The sequence below is a fragment of the Cydia pomonella genome, chromosome 15, assembly GCF_033807575.1.
Source record: "Cydia pomonella isolate Wapato2018A chromosome 15, ilCydPomo1, whole genome shotgun sequence".
NCBI classification, from domain to species: Eukaryota; Metazoa; Arthropoda; class Insecta; order Lepidoptera; family Tortricidae; genus Cydia; species Cydia pomonella.
In genome coordinates, this window is record NC_084717.1 from 19,642,436 (window position 1) to 19,667,854 (window position 25,419).

At 37.7% G+C, this 25,419-nt stretch overlaps 1 protein-coding gene across 1 annotated transcript in view; it reads left to right on the forward strand.

Annotated features, from left to right (window-relative positions):
* The window catches only part of LOC133525427 (parapinopsin-like), a 108,264-nt gene that overhangs the window by 314 nt on the left and 82,531 nt on the right, over positions 1-25,419 (forward strand). Inside the window, exon 2 of the mRNA XM_061861674.1 lies at positions 22,128-22,366. Coding sequence (XP_061717658.1) covers positions 22,190-22,366 — 177 coding nt within the window. The 5' untranslated portion in view covers positions 22,128-22,189. The remainder of the gene's footprint in view (positions 1-22,127; positions 22,367-25,419) is intronic.

Genomic DNA, 25,419 nt, shown 5'->3' on the forward strand with positions numbered 1-25,419 from the left:
CAAACATTAATTTAATTTTCTAATTAATTAGGGGTGACAAAGTCCCCTAAATTATAAAAAGATAGCAATTCTAACTATTGTGGTGATTTGTACCTTTTGGAACAGTTATTTCTATTTTATTTAAAATTGGATTCAGGTAGTAGGACAACTCATAGACTAAAATTTTTAATGGCATATTTTGTGTTCCACTGCTGGGCAAAGGCCTTTCCTTTTTTCCGCTCTTCGTCACGGTTTAGTGCATGCTCCCGCCAGTCGCTGCAAAAAGCGTCGAGGTCATCCCGCCATCTGTTTTTTGGTCTGCCTCTGCCCCGGCCAATCTGCGGTGTCCATTCAGTAGCCAATTTAGCCACCGATCCTGATGCATACGGCAGAGGTGTCCCGCCCAAGCCCACTTAAGCTTAGCGGCCTTAACACGCACATCTACGATACCCGATACCAGTTCTGGAGCCCAGTTCTGTGTTCCTAACCCGATGGGTTCTGCGAACTCCTAGCTGCTATGCTGCGCTCCACTGCTCGCTGGCAAATCTTAAGTCGGGCCTTCTGGGCTTCCGTTATTGACCAAGTTTGAGCGCCGTAGGTTAGGATTAAACTAACAAATACATTTGATTCAGGAGACGTGAGCAGGATCAAGCCTGCGTATTCAGTAAGTTATTAAGCAACTGTTTCGTACGTTAATTTAATTTTTACTGTTCAATTTTTTTTAAAGTACGACATTTATGGTCACCCTCTTTGTTTCATCCATAACAAATGACAAATTGAATGTCATCGGATTCTGGTTACTTTTGAAAAATCTATATAAAAATATGTTTAGCTTTTGTGCGTAAATTGTTACAAATTTTTAAAGTACGCTTTAGACCCATGTTTGTGATTTTTTTTTGTATGCAGAGCAAATCTAAAAATCACTGAAACCCCTAGATTCGAATCACTGAAATCCCTAGAGCAAAATCCTCAAGAACACTCATACATTTTTGACAACCGTATTTTTATCTAAAAAGCTGTACAATTTTTCAAAAATTTTGCTCTCTGTATCTACAGCACCTTAAGAGAGAAGGGGACGGACGGCCGCTTCGCCTTACAAACGTAGTCCCCATTTTCCTCTATAGATATTGACATCATAGAAAATATTTTTACATAGTTGGAACAATAGCTATGCCCCTACGTTTACCTTTTTTTTATTATTGTAAAAATTAGGAGCGAAAAACAGTTTTCATACAAATTTTTAAACGCTCTTAACTTTTATAATAAATACAAATTCGAAGAACGTAGGGTTATAGCTCTGTAGGGCTAAGATGGTCGATGTTTTATCATCTATCACCATGCCTGTCACGTTCTAACAAGTATATAAGTGCGAAAGTGACGCATGACATGACAAGTGATAAAAAGGTGACCATGATACCGCCGCTGGTTGATATACAACAAATTGTGTCAAAATATTTTCTATAATGTCCAATACATATGTCAATATCCAGAGAGGAAAATGAGGACTACGTTTGTATGAAAAGGCGATTTTGCGCGGGTCCTCCACTTTCCTCTTAATCATTCGAGAGTTGGAGAAATTGTAAGAACTTGTAAACAAACAATAACATTTCTCGGTACTCAAACAACTCTTACTTAATCAACTCGTGGCTTTTATTTGTCTCGAGTTTCCAAGAATAAATCCAACGATTATCTGTTAGGGTTACACGTGGAAATGTCTCATTGTAAATTAAAGCAATATTTTGTACACACTTGAAAGGAAAACTCGAAATATAAATACACCCTAAAGTTTTAGACCGCGGGCCAGGACCATATTTCGTCAGTCATCGCCTCCCGGCTGATACTTTGCCAGATGGTAATTTAGATGCTATTTTAAATAAAAGAAACCGTCAGCCGGTTGTATCGCGGTGGAAAGACCGTCAGCTGTAAAATGAACAAGAAAAAAAACGCGCCTTACCACTTTATGTCCGCAAAGTACGCGTAATGTGTAAATTGCGTTATCCGTTTATGGTTTTTCAGGCGTTTCACCTAATAAAATGCTACATTGAATGTTTTATGATTTGTTATCGCTATCATAAAAAGCGTTTATTTTTACATGTTCATGGGAACAGCTGACGTTCTCACCATCGTGATATAACCAGCTGACGATTTTTTAAATTAACAATAGCATCTGAACTATCATCTGACAAAGTAAGACGATTTTACGTGTTTGGGTGGCTGCCTTAACCCACCAACGGAGCGGCATCTGACATCCACGAGGGTTCATCCTACATAGCCGTTAACCACTATACGAGTTTTCGCCCGGGAGGCGATTGGTCATAGAAATCTGTTCCTGGCTCGTGATCTATTTGTTTATTCCTCACAAGTTTCAATGCTTTCTTAGAATTATTATGTTATGAAAGAGAAAATATTTGCAATCGCTTTTGAACTTAACATGTACTTGACATCTGATGAAGCAATCAACCCTTATCAAAGGCAGTCTTTTTAGAAATGTAATATGTAGTCAAGTGGTAGTGAAATATGATTGTACCAATAAATATAATTAATACGTACGTAATAATAACTGAATAGTTCTATTAGAATTATATTTGGGCTGCGTAAATACGATCATGTATCGGCCTTCCGCCGCACACTGAACTGGCTTCCCATCCGTGAACGCAGGTCACTAAGAATTCTCTACGCCCTTTGTTCTATATTATTTGATCCAGGTGCTCCCGAGTATCTTAAGTCTAAATTTAATTTTGTAGCACCACGTCCTGGTTGCGAGTTGCGTACGTCTCGAAGTCTGAAACTAACTATTCCCAATCACCGCACGGGCTTTATTTCCAGCTGCTTCGCCCTTCAAGCAATTCACTTTTGGAATGATCTCCCTCTACCCTTAAGGCAAGCACAGAGCAAATTTTCTTTTAAAAAACAGTTACGTAAGCACCTCTCTAACTCGCTCAAAGTTAATAAATGATCCGCATGTTACTTGTATACTATTACTTGGGTACATAATACATAATATATATTCATTTGTGTATATGTATGTATGTTGTGTATATATGTAGGTATATATTGCTATTATTATTATTATATGTGTAAGTGTATAAATAGAATATTGTTTATAATAACTTGATTTGTGTTTCATATTCCCTCTCGTTGTGTACAATCCTGCACTAACTGCAACTTTCTGTTTGATCCAATGGTTGACTGGTAGAGAATGCCTTAAGGCATTAAGTCCGCCATTTGTACAATTTTATATCGTGCAATAAAGTTTAAATCAATAAATAAATGATACCATTCGCCATAAAGTTACCTAATACCTCTTTAGATTAAAATAAATATGTTTTTTTATTTTTATACTACGTCGGTGGCAAACAAGCATACGGCCCGCCTGATGGTAAGCAGTCTCCGTAGCCTATGTACGCCTGCAACTCCAGAGGAGTTACATGCGCGTTGCCGACCCTAAACCCGCCCCCCCTCGTTGAGCTCTAGCAACCTTACTTACCGGCAGGAACACAACACTATGAGTAGGGTCTAGTGTTATTTGGCTGCTGTTTTCTGTAAGGTGGAGGTACTTCCCCAGTTGGGCTCTGCTCTAGATCTGGAATGACATCCACTGGCTGTGCCCTACCACACAAAGCGAGATGACATTCGCATTGCCCATACCTCTCTTGATGTATAAATCCATCAAGAAATACAATAATATAACATATAAAACGTAGTCCAATTTTTCACATTCGGACAAACAATAATATGCAAACACAAATTATGCTAAACAGGACTATGCCATAATAGATTATGCGCAAGGTTAGTTATGTTAATATAGATTATGCCAAAAGTAATTCTCTAAAGTAAAATTATGCCATAAAAAGGGAAACCGACCCGAACACACATGCATACTCGTACATGGCAAGTTAAATAAAAGCTCGTAATATAAATAAAAACTAATCTGAAACATAAACTAAACCGTTTAAATAGATAATTTTTAATTCCATATTTTATACAAGATGGATATTTAAAAAACAAATCAATATTTAACTAAAAATCAATTTAATATCAAATTACAATTGCTTATCTAAAAATAAATAATTAAAAACTATCCCCCTGCGGCATGGTGCCGTAGATGCTGGCAACATAAAAAATAATAATTCATAAAGCGAAATGTGGACTAATTTCGAGAAGACGATTTTCGTAATTTTGAAAAATGGAAGTAGCGTCGGAAATAAAATTCGAATAAAAGACCCAAGGAGGCAAAGAGAGCTTTTTAGGGTTCCGTAGTCAACTAGGAACCCTTATAGTTTCGCCATGTCCGTCTGTCTGTCTGTCTGTCTATCTGTCTGTCCGAGGCATTGCTCCGTAGTCGTTAGTGCTAGAAAGCTGAAATTCGGCATGGATATATAAATCAATAAAGCCAACAAAGTCGTACAATAAAATATAAAAATTTAATTTTTTTGAGGGTACCTCCCCTACACGTAAAGTGGGGGTGATTTTTTTTTTTTGCTTCAACCCTACAGTGTGGGGTATCGTTGGAAAGGTCTTTCAAAACTAATGGGGGTCTTCAACAAACATTTTTTGATAAAGTGAATATATTCGGAGATAATCGCTCCGAAAGAGAAAAAAAAATGTGTCCCCCCCTCTAACTTTTGAACCATAGGTCCAAAAAATATGAAAAAAATCGTGGAAGTAGAACTTAAGAAAGACATTAAATGAAAACTATAGCGGACATGATCAGTTTAGCTGTTTTTGAGTTATCGCAAAAAGTTTCTCCCATAGTAAAAAGACTTACTTTAGGTACTGATTATGCAAATTTGCCTATTTGTTTAACTCGCGTGAAAGGTACCGTTTCATCCCTTGGTTAACAATTTACTATACTTTAAGCTCCAGTTTAGCTTATTGTGACGGAAGAGTAACTACGGAACCCTACACTGAGCGTGGCCCGACATGCTCTTGGCCGGTTTTTATTTCTATTATTTTAATGTTTGGTGTATGAAAATCAAATTTTTGCTTTACGTGACTTATTTTTTATAAGACAGTATTACACAAATTGACTAAGTCCAACAGTAAGCTCAGTAAGGCTTGTGTTGATGGTACTTAGACAACGATATATATATATATATATATATATATATATATATATATATATATATATATAATATAAATACATAGAAAACACCCATGACTCAGGGACAATATCCATGCTCATCACACGAATAAATGCCCTTACCAGGATTTGAACCCGGGACCATCGGCTTCATAGGCAGGGTCACTACCCACTAGGCCAGACCGGTCGTCGAAGATAATTTAAAGAGACATTATGGATAAAAAGTTTACATTTACTGTAGTATAAGACTGCGCTAATTGTTTTAAATGTTGATCTAATGGTCGAAAGATCGGATAGCACGGATTCGAGGTCGCCTCCCAGGGTTCCGTTGTCTAAATACCAAACGTTAAATTTAGATTTTAAGTTTTGAATAATTGGTTTAATGGTCTAACTGAATATTGCCGGCCCGGCCCGAGAGGATCATCTTGCTGGCAGCCGACTTCTGAAGATATCATATATCGCGGTAAATTAATTTGGTAGGGTCAGCATAGCAATGCAAAAAGTAGTTATAAATTTCGGGTATGTTGTTCTTTATTTTGGTCAGCAAGGTACCCCTATTTACCCAGCTAGGTAGCAACAGGCGGTCTTATCGCTAAGAAGCGATCTCTCCCAGACGTCCTTTGGATACCAGGAAACCAAGAACACAACATTGAACAGGTAGTGCCGATATACGATAGAGTAATCATTCAACAAACTGAACACGCAACAATTAGACCCGTTAATGATATTAAATATGTACTACTATACATGCCTTGGAGTATGGGACGGCCCCTTGTCTGGAATGCTACATGCGTAGATACCCTGGTACCGTCCCATATTCCAGGCGCCAAAGTTGACTGGTGCGGCCGCATCCTCGGCCGAAAGCCTCAAGCGTTGTAAATATGTCAACCTCGGCAGTAGTTACATATTTGTGGCATTTGGGGTAGAAACCCTAGGGTCATGGGGGCCTAGCGCGCGCCGCCTCTATAAGGAGTTAGCAAAGCGCCTTATAGAGGCTTCGGGTGCCCAGAGGGCTGGCCTGTATTTGGCCCAGTGGATAAGCATTGCTATCCAGAGGGGCAATGCAACCAGCCTTCTGGGCACCCTACCAAGTAAGTTTTTAATTGGGATTGGGCGGGACACATCTGTAGGATGCACACGGACAGATGGGCCAAAATAGCGACCGAATGGGCACCACAGATCACCCGAGGCAGAGGCAGGTCAAAAACGAGATGGCGAGACGACCTGGACTCATTTTTTGGCGACTGACGGGAGCATGCACAAAGCCGTGACGAGTGGCGGAAGACAGGGGAGGCCTTTACCCAGCAGTGGGACAAAATGTAGGCTAATAAAAAAAAGGTTTTAATTTAAGTTTTTAATTGTGTTTCCACCCATTTATGTTAAAATAAATAAACATTTAATAATAAACTACTATACCAATTACCAATTACAAGTTTCCTAAGATCTACGTCTACTGCGTGAATGTCCTACTGTCAACAAAAGGAAACTTTGGTTCCGAAATTCAGGAGTTTCGAATATCTTAAAAGATAGTTAGTTAGTTAGTTAGTTATGGGCATTTTCCGCAAATCGACAACCATTGTGCCTATTTTGCGTGAAAATGAGGTAGCACTACTCTAGCCACCCCAGCTCTTCCACGAAGAGCTGGGGTGTTGTGCCTTGAGGTTGCTAACTGCCTCCTTTAGTGTGTACGGAGTCCCAAGATATTTGTTCCTGTATACTTCTACCTGTTTACAGTCTAGGAGAATATGTTTCGATGTTTCCTCTGCTTTCATGCATGCTCTGCACTTTTTTTTGTACTCAATTTAATGAACTATTAATTGAAAGTTTTCCTACAAATATGCAGAGTAAAGGTAGTTCATATTTCCGATAAATAAATAAAAAAATAAAATCTGGCAGCCGATTTTTTTATTTCGAGCGCTCGATTTCGTCTTTCGACAATCTGTAGAAAACGGCGAAATACTATTGCTGGAATACCGTAAAATGGGGTGAGTAGAGACAAAACTAACATTCAAACCTCGATAAAACGGGTTTTTATATATATATAATAAAGATGTTCCGGTCGTTTGAATTTTTTTTTTATGAATGTGTGTAGTTCATCTCATAACTTTAAAGATAAATACGAAATAGTAGGAAAACCCAGCTCACCCCGTAGTAGAGGTGATGAGGGATTTCCTACTAAGGTGAATTATGAAAATTGTTGGATCGACACTTTCGGATTATGAATATTATAATAGATTGAATTGTTATTAGAATACATAATTTACGTAGCAGGAGCCTGTAAAAACCAACTCACCCTCTGTCATCCCTCCTCACCCCATTCATAACCCAATTGTCCTCGTAATCCCTACTCACCCCATTTTACGGTACGAGCGATATAAATAGTGGTATTCATTGAGATTTTTTTTGTCACACTTAATGATGACACGTAATAAATTTCTAATACATTACCGAGCAGCAATGTACTGCAAACATTTCGAGACATTATTATGACATTACTAGATACATCCTCCTCCTCTCCTCTGGAGTTGCAGGCGTACATAGGCTACGGATACTGCTTACCATCAGGCAGGCCGTATGCTTGTTTGCCACCGACGTAGTATAAAAAAAAAAAGATACGAGCTTATTATAGTAACTGCTAACAAACCTTGACAGTTACTTTAAAAAGCTCGTATCTCGTAACCGCTGGTCCAATATTACAGGGTTCTATGGTTCACTTTTATCGAACTGAAATTTGAACATTGTCATAGTGACATTGAGTTGAATTTCGACTATCTTGAAAATGTAACATAGAACCCTTTAATATTGAGCCAGCGACTTGTGTGTTGCTTTATATTGTGGGCCAAATTATTTTGAATGGTTAATATTTTCAATGTATTTCTAAGCAAAATTTACCTTAATATAGGTACTTCTTAGGTTCTATTCTAACCACCGTTTAAATATACACCCGTATTGGATTTACATGCTATATAAACTAGTAGCTCTGTGAGCTGTAGACCTCGCGAGCATAGCTAATGGCTCCTCTACACGATGGCCCCTATGCGATTTATGCGTTAGAGCAGCGGTTCCTAACTTGGGGGTAATTACCCCCGTAGTGGTAAATCTGGTATTTTACGAAGGTAATAAGCTCAATTAAATATAACAGAAATTAGACCTGTAAGAAAGAATATTGATATTTATTGGGAGTAGGGGTAAAATCGGGTTCCCTAGTTAGTCCTAGGGGTGACAGAACTGACAAGGTTAGGAACCACTGCGTTAGAGGGAGCAAGTGATATTGCTATCTCATTTCACCGCATAGCTGCGTCCCTTAGATTGGCCTACGCTGGGCCATCGTGTAGAGTATCCCTTAAAACTGAATAAATGTATGGCTCCGCTGTTTAGAAGAATTTATAAAAACTAAATTGGAAAAAAAAAACATAATTATCGAATGGGATGGTCCAACTTTGTATGTAGAAAAAAGTTGAAAGGATTTTATCTTCACATGGCTCCCTTTATAGAACAGTAATCTATGTGCCAAATTTGAACTCATATGCGAATAATCAAATCAAATGATGTGTGGTGGTCGCTATGATTTTGTGATTTGCAATATCCTCATACAAATAAAAAAATGCAAAGTTACCTAAAACAAAAAAAACGATCGCCATCTTTTTTAGCATACTTATAAATAATAAATAAAACGAATAAAGAGCCCTTAAACACATTTCCAAAGCAGAATTATTGATGGGTCAATTTATTTTCATACTATTTTGTATAGCAGTATTGTTTCATTTATAGCGACCTCTAAATAATGTTAATTGCTCTTAATTTTTTATAGATACTTTTTCGTATATCAGAATTTAAAAAGCCCGCAGGGAAAAGGATTTTTCATTAATTATTAACTAAGAAAACTTTGTAGACATGTAAATTTACTGCCATCTTTGGACACATGATTAAAACTTTTGGAACGTTATGGTGCCATCGCTCGAAACGATGCTGTCAATCATTTGGCCTTTTATCTATTAGATGGCGCCACTTTTAGGTCTTTAACAATTTTAACATATACATATTAGTAAACGAATAAGGATCAAAAAGATCATCAAGGAAAGGTAGCAACAGGCGGTCTTATCGCTGTAAACGATCTCTTCCAGACAACCTTAGGGTAGCAGGATATAAAATAAAGAACAGTAAGTTTTTAGAACAGGTAGCGCACGAATGAATTAGAGGAATAGGAAAATTACACATACATCAAACAGACAGTACATACAGTAGATTTACAATTTAAATAAACATATAAATATAACAATACATACCTATATTAAAATAAATAAATATTAGATACATATCAATATATACATACATAATATAACACAGCGGCACATTAAGACAAAGACAAGTAATGATTTTTCAGTAGGGTTTTAAAGCTTTGAAGAGTTTTCGCACACCTAATATCTAAGGGCAGGCTGTTCCACAGCCGAACAGCTCGAAAAGTGAAAGAGTCAGTATAATATTTTGTAGAGGATGGAGGGGGAACAAGTAGATGGACCCGGGTACGTCCTTAAACTACGTCCAAAAGAGAGGTATGGGCATTGTGAATGTCATCTCGCTTTGTGTGGTAGGGCATAGCACAGTGGATGTCATTCCAGATCTAGAGCAGAGCCCAACTGGGGAAGTACCTCCACCTTACAGAAAACAGCAGCCAAATAACACTAGATCCTACTCATAGTGTTGTGTTCCTGCGGGTGAGTAAGGTTGCCAGTGCTCAACGAGGGGGGGGCGGGTTTAGGGTCGGCAACGCGCATGTAACTCCTCTGGAGTTGCAGGCGTACATAGGCTACGGAGACTGCTTACCATCAGGCGGGCCGTATGCTTGTTTGCCACCGACGTAGTATAAAAAAAAAAGATATTTCCGTGAAGGCCTGTCGGAGGAGAGATAGGTAAAACGCTCTTTAAGTATGGGGGACTAGAGGGGTTGAAAAGAACGCTATAAAGAAGACCAGTGTTGCCTAGTGACTAACACTGCGGGTGACAGAGCCGAATGGTGAAAAAAAATTCAGAGGGCCGACCCCAAATGAAATGAAAAAAAAATACAAAGAAGATCATTCTACGCTGACAAAATTGCGCACAGAAGTTAGAAAGTAATAACGCTTTGGTTTATAAACCTGTGAACGCTTTAGCAGAAACTTCTACGTTCTAGCAGCAATATGTCTCTAAAGAAATAAGATTTGAAATTGCAGCAACTTAATATTAACGAATCTACAGACAAAGACAGAATACGAGTACAAGTTTCTTATGCTGCAGAGACTTCAGATCCTTGCATTGAGCGTCGTCGCCAGGATATCATTGTTGTTGAATTATTATTTTTAACGAAAAAGTAATCGATCATAAATAAAATTACGCATTTTTCGGAACAATATTTGTGTTAATAGCTTTTTAGTTTGTGCAAAAATAGTTACAGTCAATTCACAATTTAGCTGTGCGAGGCAGGAAGTTTCAGAAGAAACGCACAGTTGAGGACTGCTATTTTTTTAAGTTGTATTTCCTTTCCTCACTTCCCTCGCCCGTCTATTACATTAAGCCGGCAATTCTGAGGGCCCACTGCGAACACCGAAGTTTGCCAATTGCGGGCACCTTTCTCTTTTACTCCAATTAATTCGTAATAAGATTGACAGAGAAAGATGCCTGCAAGTTCCCCAGCCTTCGTAATTCACTATTCATGTAAACGTGGAGTTTAGTACCGCATTAAATGCACTTTGCATGCACCTCAGCTAACATGATCCTTGTTACGCGACATACGAGCCTTGTGGTCGGCGGTTATGATATTATCTATAAGACGGTAGCAAGACATAATATTAACGTGGAATCATTAAATAAATTATGAATGATCCTAAAGGCACAGTCAGCTGCAGAGAGAGGTGACCCCGCTCCCCTGCATAGACTGGTCGTATGCAGGGGGGATGTACAGTCAGATGCAGGGAGAGTTGACCCCCCTGCATAAACTGATTGTATGCAACTGTTTTAACACTTTTAACCTACGGCAGCCAAACTTGGATTCTAACTAAGAGCAACTTAAACAAACTGCAAGTATGTCAAAGGTCCATGGAAAGGAGCATGATTGGAGTTAAACTGAAAGATAGAATAAGAAACAGGTTTTTTCGATCCAAAACACGTGTGGAAGATGTAACAATTAAAGTTAAAACACTCAAATGGAGGTGGACAGGACATATGATCAGGGGCAAAGAGAAATGGAGTAAGAGAATTATATGATGGTTTCTAAAAGATAGAAAAAGAAAACATGGACCACCAAAAATGAGATGGGAAGACGAAATCGTAAAATTCGCAGGGAGGCACTGGACCAGACTGGCGAGAGATAGAAAAAAATGGAAAGAGATGGAAGAGGCCTTTGCCAAATGGTCACAGACCAAACCGATGTTGTCTGAAATAGTAAATTTTATGTCAAACTACATATACGATAAGAAATGTACAATTTAAACTTGAAAATGTAAAAATTGTCTGAATGAAAGAAATCTCTCTCTGCAGCTGACTGTACATTGATGTAGTATAATTAACTGAATTCATAATCAGCGGAAAAAAATGGCCCCACAAAAGCCGTGCCCGGTTTCAAACAATACGGCTAATTACATATTAGAGGCGTAACCGCGAACCGCAAATTTTGCCTCCGATGTACCTACTTGTGAATTCGTACGTGAGTGAGACAGAGGCAAAACTTCGTACTTAGTTTACGGATGCCCTATGGCTATTTTTTAATGTTGTCAATAGCTATACCTAGTTGACAAAATATACTTAATAATGTTATCTGTTTTCAGTTCATTAGTTCGTTCAATGAATTAGTTATCAAGAAAAGTATGCGCGTTGTGTCCACTGAACATCAACAATAATCGAGCATCAATCATGTAGATACCAATTAATATATTGGACTACATGAAATGAATAATCTATGGGATATTAATGCCTGTTTGCTTGCATTGTTTGGACTACTCGTTATGTGTTCTTTGAAATATAATTTTATCGGGTCTATCCCGAATTTTGTCAGCTTTATTTAAATTAGTTTGCGATAGAGCCAATAAATGGGTAACAAATAAATAAATGTAATTTTAAATGGGTATTATAATGTCATGCATAAAATGATTATTTTCTAAACAATCTTATTGTTGTCTCGGGTCATATCATTTTGAAAATTATGTCAAATGCAGATATTAGTAAGCAATAATCAGATTTTTTAACGCTACACAGGTACACATTTAAAGTAAAAACAATTTATATTGTAATATGTCAATGTTTTTTGCTTTGCCAACGCAAAGCAATCACGTTCGCTTCAATTTATGGTGGTATTCGGATGGCAACTGTGGCTGCATTACTGTTGCGACACTTGCGGCATACCCTTCAAGCGGGTGCCGTCAGTCAAATTCCATAGTAATATGAGTGACAGATTAAAAGTTCTTATCGCCGCAGTAATGCGGCTACTAACGTCACTCATTTTTTCATTGAAATTGACAGTGACAACGGTCTTCCAGTTCGAGCGCCATCTTGAAGTTAGCCTCGTGATTAATTCCTTTGTTTATTACTTAAAGTGTAATATCGATAGCTTATTATACAGTAAACTAATGTGGTAGTGTGCAGTGAATAGAGTATTAATCTTGAAACGCGTTTAACCACATTTTGGAGTCAACTGCCGATAGTACATTTTATCACGGAAATTGACAGATGTACGGAATTCAACGACCTATCTGGCCTAGTGAGTAGTGACCCTGCCTATGAAGCCGATGGTCCCGGATTTAAATCCTGGTTTTTATTCGTGCGATTAGCACGGATATATGTTTCTGAGTCATGAGTGTTTCTATGTATTTGATTATTTATACATATTCATTATATATATCGTTGCGTAAGTACCCTCAACATAAGCCTTATTGAGCGTACTGGGGACAGTGTTGGCCGAACGGTTAATTAGAAATGACCATTTACCATTACAAATTGAACCATAAACCAATTTACGGTTCAATTTGTAATGTTTAATGTTCAATTCTAAATAACATTCGACCAACACTGACTTGGGATGTCAATTTGTGTAATAATGTCCTATAATATTTATTTATTATAGAGCGGCAGAAACAACGACGCTGTTACAGTAATGCAGCTGCTGTTACTATCCGAATGTCACCTTTAGATGCTAACTAATTGCTGTGAAGCTACTAAAATATTGGCTGTTTTAAGGTTAATTGCCAATCATGTTGTGCAGCTAACTGCGAGGACGAGATTAGAGTTAATAGAAATACGACGATCGTCGGGCTACAGGAATAATTTACAATTACAGAGAAATGCTATAAAAAAGAAACATATCGAGCCAAATTGAGAAAAAAATGGTCTTGTTATTTCTAGAGATCTATCTGGGGACACGGTAGTCAATCAAGTCGAGCCAAGCGAAGCGCAAAGGCACTATCTACCTTTTCTCGAAGCGCTTCGTCGTCTTTTGAACCCCTTGCCTTAATTTGGGTTGAGGTTATGCCAGATAAAGCAAATTCGTGGGATACGAGTATGATGTCAATATCTGACTTATTAAACATACAAAGTTTCAATTGCATAGCTTTTATACTTTAGAAACCGATTACACTCACTCACTCACTCACCATTCATCAAAATTCTTAGGGTAATTCCTGAAGTCCTAAAAAGCTGAAATTTGGTACGTGAGCTAATATTAGTACAATAACAACAAAAAATCCTAAAACAAGGACCTTTTACCCCCAACCCCATAACTAGGAGATGGAGATTTGTATGAGATTTCATCAATTTTATTGCTTTCGGTCTGAAAATTGATATAGGGACTCCTCGACATAAATAATAAAATACACATTTCAGGATTCTTAGTAAATCAACTCCCACCCTTTAAATTGGGAATTAATTGTCATATTCAAAGTTACAAAAAAGAAGTGAAATCCCACCAAAAATATTACTACAAGAACAATTTGGATAACAAAAAAGTAATGCACAGTGAATACATTTTTCACCTGCGCCCATGTGACGGTAGCGAAACGGCCAAGCCACATATTTGGACTAAGGTGTAGAGTTTGTAAAATTAGGGCTTGTAGAGTTATAAGCTTGGCTCTACATGAGATCTGATAACCAAAGCCCGGAATTTCCGCGGCAAAACAAAAGACTGTCGCAATCTAGCTAGTGTTCAAAATATTATTTTAACGATATCGGTAGTTGTGTAATAGAAGAAAGAAATCATTATTAAAATTTACGAAAAATATTTAAAAATCTTACTTAACTTGAACATCATACCTTTTGTTTTGCCGCGAAAATTCCGGGCTCTGCTGATAACTCTTTGACAGTGCGAGCTATATGGTCCCATATTGGCACCATTCACACATTCAACATTTGCACAGCTAAACTGTGGAATGAATTGTCGCCTACGATATTTCTGGACCGATACAACCTACAAACCTTCAAGAACAGAGCGTACTCCTAACTTAAACACCGGCAACGCACTTACAACTCCTCTGATGTTGGATATCCATGGGCGGCGGTAATTGCTTACCATCAGGTGATCTGTCTGCTCGTTTACCTCCTATAACGTAAAAAAAAAAAACATTTTACATGAAATTGCCGTCGGACCAATATACCAAGTATGCAGAAATTTGAAGTACATACTAACACTTTATTATCTCATACATTTTAGTCATGAGAAAATAAGTATGGTCTGACGGCTCTGGCATCTTGCTCTATATAACTTATACATTTTCGTCTCCTCTAAAATGTTAACTAACTGCCGCAGCGAAGCTATTAAAATAATAATAATAATAAATCAGCCTATATATTTACTCTCTTTCCTCTCTTTCCTCAATACTCGCGAGCGGCCCACCTACGACCTAAAACTAGACTAGCCACACCAAACTCTACGCTACAGATGATCCACAAAGGCCCTTTTGGCATGGCCATAAAAATATATAATAAAATCCCAAATGAAATTAAAGAAATAAATAATTTTAGTAACTTTAAAAATTCATTAAAAACTTATCTAGTAAAAAAAACGTACTACACATTAAATAATTTTTTTAACGATAATATGGACGAATAACGTCACCGGCACAAATAAGACATACAAATATATATAATATATCATACACCAGCCCTTTCTAATTGGCTTATGCCCATGATGCATGTTATTTCATAAGTTAGTTTTAAGAATATTGCTATACCCTTACAGGGTTCATGTGGAACTGTATTAAATAGTTTTAAAGAACTGTACACTAACATGAGTGCAATAAACAATTCTGATTCTGATTCTGATTCTGATATACGTCCCACTGCTGGGCACAGGCCTCCTCTCATGCGGAGAATATCGGCTGGAATTTTAGGTTAATTGCAAATCATGTTGTGCAGCTGTGAGGGCAGGATTTGGATTCATCCGAACGGAATAGGATGAACGTCGAGCTCGGAGCTTAAAGGTGCATAACTGCGTACGTCATGCAACTAGTTGGAATGGATTTGATGTTCCGTTAGCAATGGAGTTCCCCTAATTGGACGTTCTCCTTGAAGTATGAATTTACTAGAATTATCTGTAGGTACCGTTTGCTGGTGGCCTACCGGTAAGAGCGTGCGCCTTGCAATCCGGAGGTCGCGGGCTGAAACCCCTGACTTGTACCAATGAGTTTTTTGGAACTTATGTACGAAATATCATTTCATACCAGTTAGCAGTCGCTTTTCGGTGAAGAAAAACATCGTGAGGAATCCGGAATAATCCCAATAAGTCCTAGGTTACCGTTTGGGTTGGAAGGTCAGATGGCAGGCGCTTTCGTAAGAACTAGTGTCTACGCTAGTTCTTGGGATCAGTTGCCATGAGCCGTGATGATCTAAAGGTACCTTTCAAATTCAGGATTTTCTCGACTAAGAGTGACGAAATGAATATTTTTTCCACAACAGCAATGTGCCTAACGCAATTTTCAGTTTTGGCTACATCAGTAAATGTGCTGCATTCACCTGCCTGCCTTTTAAATGCCACCTTAAAACCTACAAATTTTACCCCCATTTATTCAGCGAAAATTAATGGCTTCGAAGAATTTATTAATTTTCTGTTCTTGCTAAACTTTCCTAATCTAACTGTTTTAATTAACCATCTTAAAAATACGAGGGGCATTCAATAAAAAGTGAGAATGAGTATGTTATATACAACTTCTATTAAATGTTTTTTTTTCGGCATAGTCACCTTTTAGCATAATACTACTCTTTTATCTAAACTTAAAATTCCATTTCTAAAAAAGGTTTCATCTTGAGTACATAAAAAATCTTGTACTGCAGCGACTACCGTGTCGTCGTCTTCAAATTTCTTGCCTCTTAGGTATTCCTTGAATTTCGGAAAGAGGTAGAAATCACTAGGGGCAAGGTCTGGTGAATACGGAGGATGCTTAAGGATATCGAACCCAGTATCACGAATTGCAGCCATTGCAACGGCGGACTTGTGTGCCAGTGCATTGTCCTGATGGAACGACATCATTTTCGAGATTTTACCTCACCGTTTTTCGTGGATCTCATTGCGCAATGTTGCTATTTGTTTAGCATATAAAGTGCCCGTAATAGTGGCTCCATGGTCGAGATACGCAATCATTACGATCCCTTTACCATCCCAAAAAACAGAGCCCATGACCTTACCGGCAGATGAGCCCACCTTGAATTTCATCGGAGTTGGAGATGATGGCCTTTTCCATGTCATAGACTGCAGTTTCGTTTCAGGGTCGTAATGATGGAGCCATGTTTCATCCATTGTTATAAATCGCGCCAAAAAAAGTTCCCGGTCTTGCCGTATCAGGTCCAAAGCTTGTTGACAAATCTCGACTCTAGTTTGTTTTTGCGTGTCAGTAAGCATTCTGGGTACCCAACGCGCAGATACCTTTTTCATACCCAAGCGTTAATGTAAAATATTATGCACACTCCCCGTTGAAATCTTTACACGTTCAGTAATAGAACGAACCATGACACGACGATCCGCCAAAACTAAGTTTCGATTTTATTTATTTATTTATTTAAACTTTATTGCACACATAAAGAAAAATGTACAAATGGCGAACTTAATGCCAAAAGGCATTCTCTACCAGTCAACCATTGGGTCAAACAGAGACATTTGTGTATGTTGGTGCAGGAAAAAATAATAACAAATAATAAGGAAAAAATTAAACGTGAAGTCAAATAATATTAAAAATATATAAATAGTTAAATACTACTACTTATATAATGTATAAAAGATAGACTAATACATATAATTATGTACATATACATGATGGTGAACCTTATTTAAGTTCTTCTGACAGAAGATGCTTGCGAAGTAGTCGTTTGAAAACGGGGATTTTTTCACACTTTCTTCAGTTACTGCTGTAGTAGGGCGTCCGGAGCGGGGGTCATCCATGGTCGACGTTCTTCCACGTCTTAATTCGACGCACCAACGTGCGACTGTCGAATACGGAGGAGCATTAGACCTTAAAGTGTCCCGTAAATCTAAATTGACTTGGTCGGTAGAAAAAAAATTCATACACAAGTATTTGATAACGGCGCGCAGTTCAATGTTCTCCATTTTCGCTATCGTACTCAATAGGACCGCAAAGAAATCGCCGTATTTTATTTAAAAAAAAAACAGTAAGTTTTTTTAATGGCAATCAGTGTAGATTAGCTTTACCGGCCAGTATTTACTTTCCTAATATTTAACGAGTTTGCATCTCATTCTCATTATATATTGAACGCCCCTCGTACTATGTACGTCGTGTAAATACCATTCCAATTATCTTTGAAAAAAAAATAGGCAGAATACCAGAATTTACTAGATAATAACTTGATTTAACTAAAAAACTTATTTTTTTTTGACTAAAAACTGATGGTCATTAATGTAAAGAGCCAAATTGCTTCTCTGAAACCATTATTTTCGGTAGCTTTTAAGAAGAAAGGAAACGAGCGCTTCTCCATACGAACATAATCCCCATTTTCATCTCTGGATATACATTTAATGGAAAACCACTTAAAATTCTGAATCATTCTCCTTCGTTTGACCCGTACTGAACACGATACTGTGTATACTTATATAGCTCGGGGGCCTAGTAGGCAGCCTGTATTCGTCGTCTGTAGGTATTACTTGTAGCTAGACATTAATGTCTACTCCTACGAATTAAACCAGGTCATATTCCAAATTACTCTACATCCAAAATACATCTTCACTTCATTAAAGTGATTAGTTCGATATTCCTTCGTAATTTGGGTTTCCAATTTCTGTTCTAATTGATATTCAATTCAATTTATTTCCAGAACACGTGTACGTTCCATAGCATGGTTAGTATATTTGTGTTATCTGATAAATCTGCTTACTGCCCGTAGAAATTACGAAGAAGTCAATCAATTAACGGGTTCTAGGCGGATAAAATCAAAGACTAATACTACTGAGTAGTGATATTTTATATCGGTGACGGCATTTATTTATTAGGATGATTAACTCCGCATTCCATAAATAAAGAATTTTTTACGATAATTGTTAATTGTGAGTACCCTCAAAAAAAACGACTGAAGTTTATACTTAGCCGTGTTTTTTTAATGCACATGTATTTTACTTTCCTCGTATTCGAAATGAAACGTAGAGTGCTTAACTCGGGTGAAAGGCACCATTTCAGTCTCGGATTATTGGTGCTCTCACTGTGTTCGAGCGCCAAACTACCTTGATGGAAATGGATGCCTTTCATCACTTGGTTAACAATCTTCTATTTTATGCATTTCGCTCATACGAGCATATTAGTGAAAAAGAAAGATGACTGCAATATTAATGCGAGCGGGATGTATATAATAGAACATTACGATACAAGTGCGAAAAATAGGAAATTCGAAACGAGTGGCAATAAATTAAAACACGACTGAAGGGAGTGTTTTAAATCGACATTAATTCGGTTAATTAATTCGGTGTTACTCTTGCAGAAAAAGGCACTACGTCTTATTACTGGATCCACACGTATACCAATTACCCACAGAGATATGTTCAAAGATCAAAAAATCATGACGATCACCTCAGTGTATCTCTATCGCATATGTGTTTATGTTTACCTACATAGGAATAAGTATCCCACATCTAGTGATTGTCATAATTTCAATCTGAGAAACAAAAACAAACTAGCACGTACTAAATCAAGTTATGGCCACTTTAATAATAGTTTTAATAACATGGCAATCAAAATATTTAATAAGTTAAACCAAGACATTAAGGATTGTAAAGATTTTAGATTATTTGACAAAAAAGTAAAAGACTTCTTTATTAATAGGCCGTATTACACAATTAATGAATATTTCGCGAATTCACTTGACTAATTACTCCTCACATTATCATGATTGATTATTATTTTTACTTAGTCCTATTGAATGACATGTACGTACCCCCTTAATTTTAAAATGCATAACTCCCATACATACCTAACCTTAGAATAATCAGTTTTAGCATGTAAGTACTATAAAGTACTAAATTTTACAATTGTATTTGCATGTATTTATACGTGAAAGCAAATAAATGTTCTGATTCTGACACGAGTTGCGAATTACCTATTCGCACATGTATCGTACAACGTTTTATAGTACATATGGCCCTTTAAATATTTGACACATTAACGTAATATGCTAATTTTCCTATCTAATTGCACTAGTGCGGTAAAGTAGCACCATATGTACTGTAAAGTAAGTTACGCGGTCGTCAGCGAATATTTCAGTGTCAAACGTGATAAGGCTACTGTATACATGTAAAAAAACAAGGTTGAGTTTTGACGATATCTCAAACTAAGTAATTTCTGATGACGACGGCCGGTATCGCGAAACTATAAACTACTTAATAAAAGCATACACCACGCCACGCTTACAGGTACCGTGGTTTGTTCGATATTTCTTGTTCATTTACTTTGACAAAGGCGCAATAAATAAGTACCTCTATAGGCACAATTTGTCCGACTCATTTGCCGGATATGTATCTACTAACCCCCCCATCCCCCCTCCATCCTCTACAAAATATTATACTGACTCTTTCACTTTTCGAGCTGTTCGGCTGTGGAACAGCCTGCCCTTAGATATTAGGTGTGCGAAAACTCTTCAAAGCTTTAAAACCCTACTGAAAAATCATTACTTGTCTCTTTCTTAATGTGCCGCTGTGTTATATTATGTATGTATGTATATTTAGATATGTATCTAATATTTATTTATTTTAATATAGGTATGTATTGTTATATTTATTTAGACGACCAGTTTGGCCGAGTGGGTAGTGACCCTGCCTACGAAGCCGATGGTCCCGGGTTCAAATCCTGGTAAGGGCATTTATTCGTGTGATGAGCATGGATATTTGTTCCTGAGTCATGGGTGTTCTCTATGTATTTAAGTATTTATAAATATTTATATATTATATATATCGTTGTCTAAGTACCCTCAACACAAGCCTTATTGAGCTTACTGTGGGACTTAGTCAATTTATGTAATAATGTCCTATAATATTTAAAAAAAAAAAAAAAAAAAAAAAAAAAAAAAAAAAAAAAAAAAAAAATTTATATGTTTATTTAAATTGTAAATGTACTGTATGTACTGTCTGCTTGATGTATGTGTAATTTTCCTATTCCTCTAATTCATTCGTGCACTACCTGTTTCTAAAAACTTACTGTTCTTTATATCCTGCTACCCTAAGGTTGTCTGGAAGAGATCGCTTACAGCGATAAGACCGCCTGTTGCTACCTTTCTTTACATTGTAAATCTGTTTTTTTTTTAATTTGTCTTCTTTGTGGTGCAATAAAGAATATTTACTTTACTTACTTACTTACTTACTTATTAGTGGACGTACAAACCTATTTACAAAGAAAAACTGCAAATCGAAGTACAGTTTAGCGATTTGTCACACGCATACTAGAGGTCAAAACAAAATTATTAACCCGCGGTTCTTAAAAAAAACTTAAGTCTAAGTCGTTACTCGACATTTTACAATCCGTAACGAGGACACAAAAAGTGTGCAGAAACGTATCATTTTCTGTACACTTTTTAGGACAACAACGACCCACTTTCAGAGCATACTCTGAAAGTGCAACCGTAACGTAACTAAATATTTGGAATGATATGAGCATGAAATTATCTGTGCCTGACCGTTTTGATTCTTGCGTCTATTGTTGCCGATTTTGTATGCTAGGCGTCTGTTTACGGCGCATTTATTTGGCCTTTTTAGCGCTGTTTGAAGTTACCTACTTCTTATAAAAACAAGGATCTCAGTACAGACTAGTAATATTGAACTCATATAAAAAATATTCATCTAGGACTAAAAATCCAGAGAGGAAAACATCTAGAACGTTTCCCCTTAAAACCGTGAACGGGGTGAATATGAATGGCGGGCTGAATAGGAAAATAAACAGGGATGCAGATTGTTTCACAAAAACAACTAACACGAAATTTATTACGTGGAAAAATCTATTACGAGTATTTTCAATCCAATACTTACTTTACTCTTTGTTTCAATCGCATGACACAATTTGTATGGGTACTTTATAATAAATTATTAGGTTATTTATAATATCAGTCCTAGATTTTATTCATATTCACCCCGTCATCTCTTTTCACCCCGCCATTCCTACACACCACATTTAACGCTAATATTAATGTGTGAGTTACACGAGATATTCGTGTTTAAAAAAGTTACAATAGAAAAATACGGCGTTGAAACTCTAGGTCCATGGGGTCCCAGCACGCACAAGCTGCTGCAGAAATCGTGAAGCGTCTGGCTAATGTAACTGGTGACCGAAGAGCTGGTGGCTTCCACGCACAACGTATCAGTATTGTGATACAACGAGGAAATGCCTTCAGTATCCTTAGTACAATACAAGACAATACAAATACTCTTTATTGCACACCTCAATACAGAAACAATACAACACATTAAGAAGAGGTAAACAACAGGCGGTCTTATTGCTAATAAGCGATCTCTTCCAGACAACCTTTACAACCACAACAACAATACCCCAAGCGTCTATTTTAATAATCCTCTGTATATATCCATTATGATTATTGTTATTGTAAAAATATTCTATCCTTGTTTCAGATACGTGAAGTGGCCATGCGGCAACGTGTAGTGTAGTGTTAGTGTCTAAGTGACGGTTCAAAATGACGTCGTTTCCCGTGAACTGGAACGACACGATGGTCAAGCCGTTCGACGAGGGCTTCCCCCTCCTCATGCCGAGATGGGGGTACGTGGCTTCGGCTTTCGTGCTGTTCCTGATCGGGTTCTTCGGGTTCTTTCTTAATCTGATGGTCATCGTGCTGATGTATAAGGACCGGCAGGTAAATGTTGTAAAATAAGTGCTTAATATTTATAGATGCGCTAGTTAAGGGTGCCACCCATTACCAGTCTGCCCGCAGTCTCTGGTCCTATCATGCGGCCTAGTATCCCAGAGCACCAACAAACATATAAGCGAATAATGCCTTCTGGCAATGGCCTACTGCCACCTCTGCGACTACACACTATCTGTTGAGAGTTGTCAGTTTTCACCCCAAGACCACGGACTGTCCGGCCAATATCTTTCGACGCTGACTGGAATCGTCCAGCGCCCCACACACGCTCGGTTCCTATTAGTCATCAGGCCGAAACCTGGGGCCCATTTCTTAAACATTCTAATATTATTTTCGTGTTGCCATGGTAACCCATACGACTTGACAATACCGTTCGAGAAATGGGCCCCTGCCCTGAATGGAACTGATAGTGTGTGCACCTTTTGCGAACTGGTAAATCTGTGAGGTAAAAGTTAAAAAATTCTTGGACACAAGTATCGCAAAGATACGCCTTTTTGCTTGTATGCTTACCTTCACGGAACGCTCCGTTATGCGTGGTCCGATGTGCATTTGGTCGGTTTTACACCTATGCATATGTTTTCATGATTCCTTAATGGGAAAATTTACCCTCCAGGACGAAAATTTAATACTAATTTGACCGCTTGTCATTGCCACATTTTCTCCGACTAGCCTACGGAAAATTTTCTCGATTTAGGTTTGTTTTTGCTCAAAACCTTTGCTGACATTGAAAGGAATATGAAATCTGACCTTGTTAAATAAATTCTGACACGTGTCTTCTAAGAGTGGAGTACCTTCCATTAGCTCGAATTGACAGGCTTTCCATCCAAAATGTATGGCTGTGATGGGCTACCAGTCTACACTAAAAGCATTGCATTATAAATATCCAATCGATACGAACAGAGGCTTGGATTTGTAACAGAATTTTCGATTCACACTGCCTTTGATGCACGGTAAACGATCGATGTCAGCCTCAAAACACTAGCATACTATATGACTAAAGTCGAAAAAATAGAATCGAAATAGACATCATCAAAAGGACTATATGCATGCGATAGCAATGTCAAGTTGGAAACATTCGCAAAATTCCCGAAATTTCAGAATACTTTCATGAGAATATTCTCATGCAAGTTTCCACTTAGAAAGTTCCCGTTCAGATTAGGGATTATTACCCACTCAATGTTTTTAACTGTTGACGACTGTTTCAGTTAACATTAATAGTCAATTAAATTAGAATAAAAAAGTTTGAAAGATTTAGGCAGATGTTATCGTCCCATAGAAAATTTGAAATTCGCGCCTATTTCTTTCTTCTGACAAACATGTTCGACCGACTATATATCACTCGTTGGTACAGGTGTCTTAAGAATAGATAGTAACTATTTAACTCTAAGAAGGTTTGGAAATAAGCGTGTAGAACTAACTTTTTGATTAAATGTTGAAAAAAAAAAACCCCTACGCCATAAGCCAACAAAATCTATTTCATGCCAAAAATGTCTTCCATCAATTTAGAAAAGAGCTGATACTCTTCAAACTGCTGGAACTGTTAACTGGAACTGACAGACGCAGTGCAGGAAAAATCACTTTCACGTAAAAAACACGCATCGAAATCGGCCCGTTCGTTCTAGAGCTACGATGCCACAGACAGACAGATAGACAGATAGACAGACAGACAGACATGAGAGTCAAACATATGACACCCCTCGCTGTTTTTGCGTCGGGTTTTAAAAATACCGAGAGCATTTCACGGAACTGCAATTTTTGGAAATTCTCTTTGGCACATTGCTATGCGAATGAGAAATCATTTAATAACACTACCGCTTCACAGGATATATTGCGATCAGATTTTTATTAATAACTAGCGACCCGTCCCGACTTCGCACGTCCCGACAGACAGACGGACAGACAGACAGACGGTCAACAAAATAATGAAACTCTAAAAATACATACTTGTATTAAAATAATTTCACGTAAAACAGACTATCGAAACACCTAAATACCTTTTGGACAGCCCCATATTAACGTTGATTTTAAAATGAATTGAATTCCCCTCTGGCGATAATTATTTTGTGAGGGTGATAGTAGAGGTAAAATTGAATTACTTATGCAAAAGGTGCCGGCAAAAATTAAATTCTCCGGGACACGCTGCAATTTATTACAAAGGAGTATGAATTGTTAATTCAATATTATATTGTGCAAAAGGTCAGAAGTCAACGGACACGTAAAGTTACATAAGAACCGGCCAAGAGCACGTCGGGCCATGCTCAGGCAGTGTCTTACCTGAGCGAATAACTCGCGAACGCGAAGCGGCGCGGCGCGGGTGAATTCAATCCTTTGATACCTATGGAAGTGTCCTACGTGGGCGATCTCCGAATGCCGTTGGGCCGCCGCGCCGCGCCGCGTCGCATTCGCGAGTCATCGCCCACGTAAGCCGCGCTGTCAGTGTAGGGTTCCGTAGTTACCCGTCCGTCACAATAGATCTTGAACGGGTACTATTAGTAAGTATCATGTACAGCTGCGAAATTGCATGGAGAAATTATGAATGAATTCATTGATAATGTCGTCATGCACTTTTGCGGCTGATGGTACATAACAAGCAAAAGGATCTTCACATCGCTTTAAACGTGTTTTTACTATAAAGGGAAACTTTATGCGATAAATTAAAGACGGCTTAAAGGATGACTCACGCTAGACCAACACGTCACGTCCGACACGTCATTGTCTATGACGGCTGATCGGTGATCTCGTGGTGCTTTCCATAGAAAACGAAGCGCCGGAAGCTCCGGCCGGGCCCGGGTCGGTCTAGCATGAGTCAGCCTATTATTTATTTATTTATTAAGGTTTGCCAACAGGTTTAATACAAATACAATTGGACTTAAATAATAACCACAGAAATCTATTCACCCAATTAAATGAAAACACAACTTGCTAATACTACGCGCTTACATTTTGTACTTATGTTAAAATTCTTAACCTTAGTTAAAACAAAACAAAAAAAAAAAAACAAAACAAAGTAAAACAGATGTAGTTATTCTAGAACTAACCTCTCC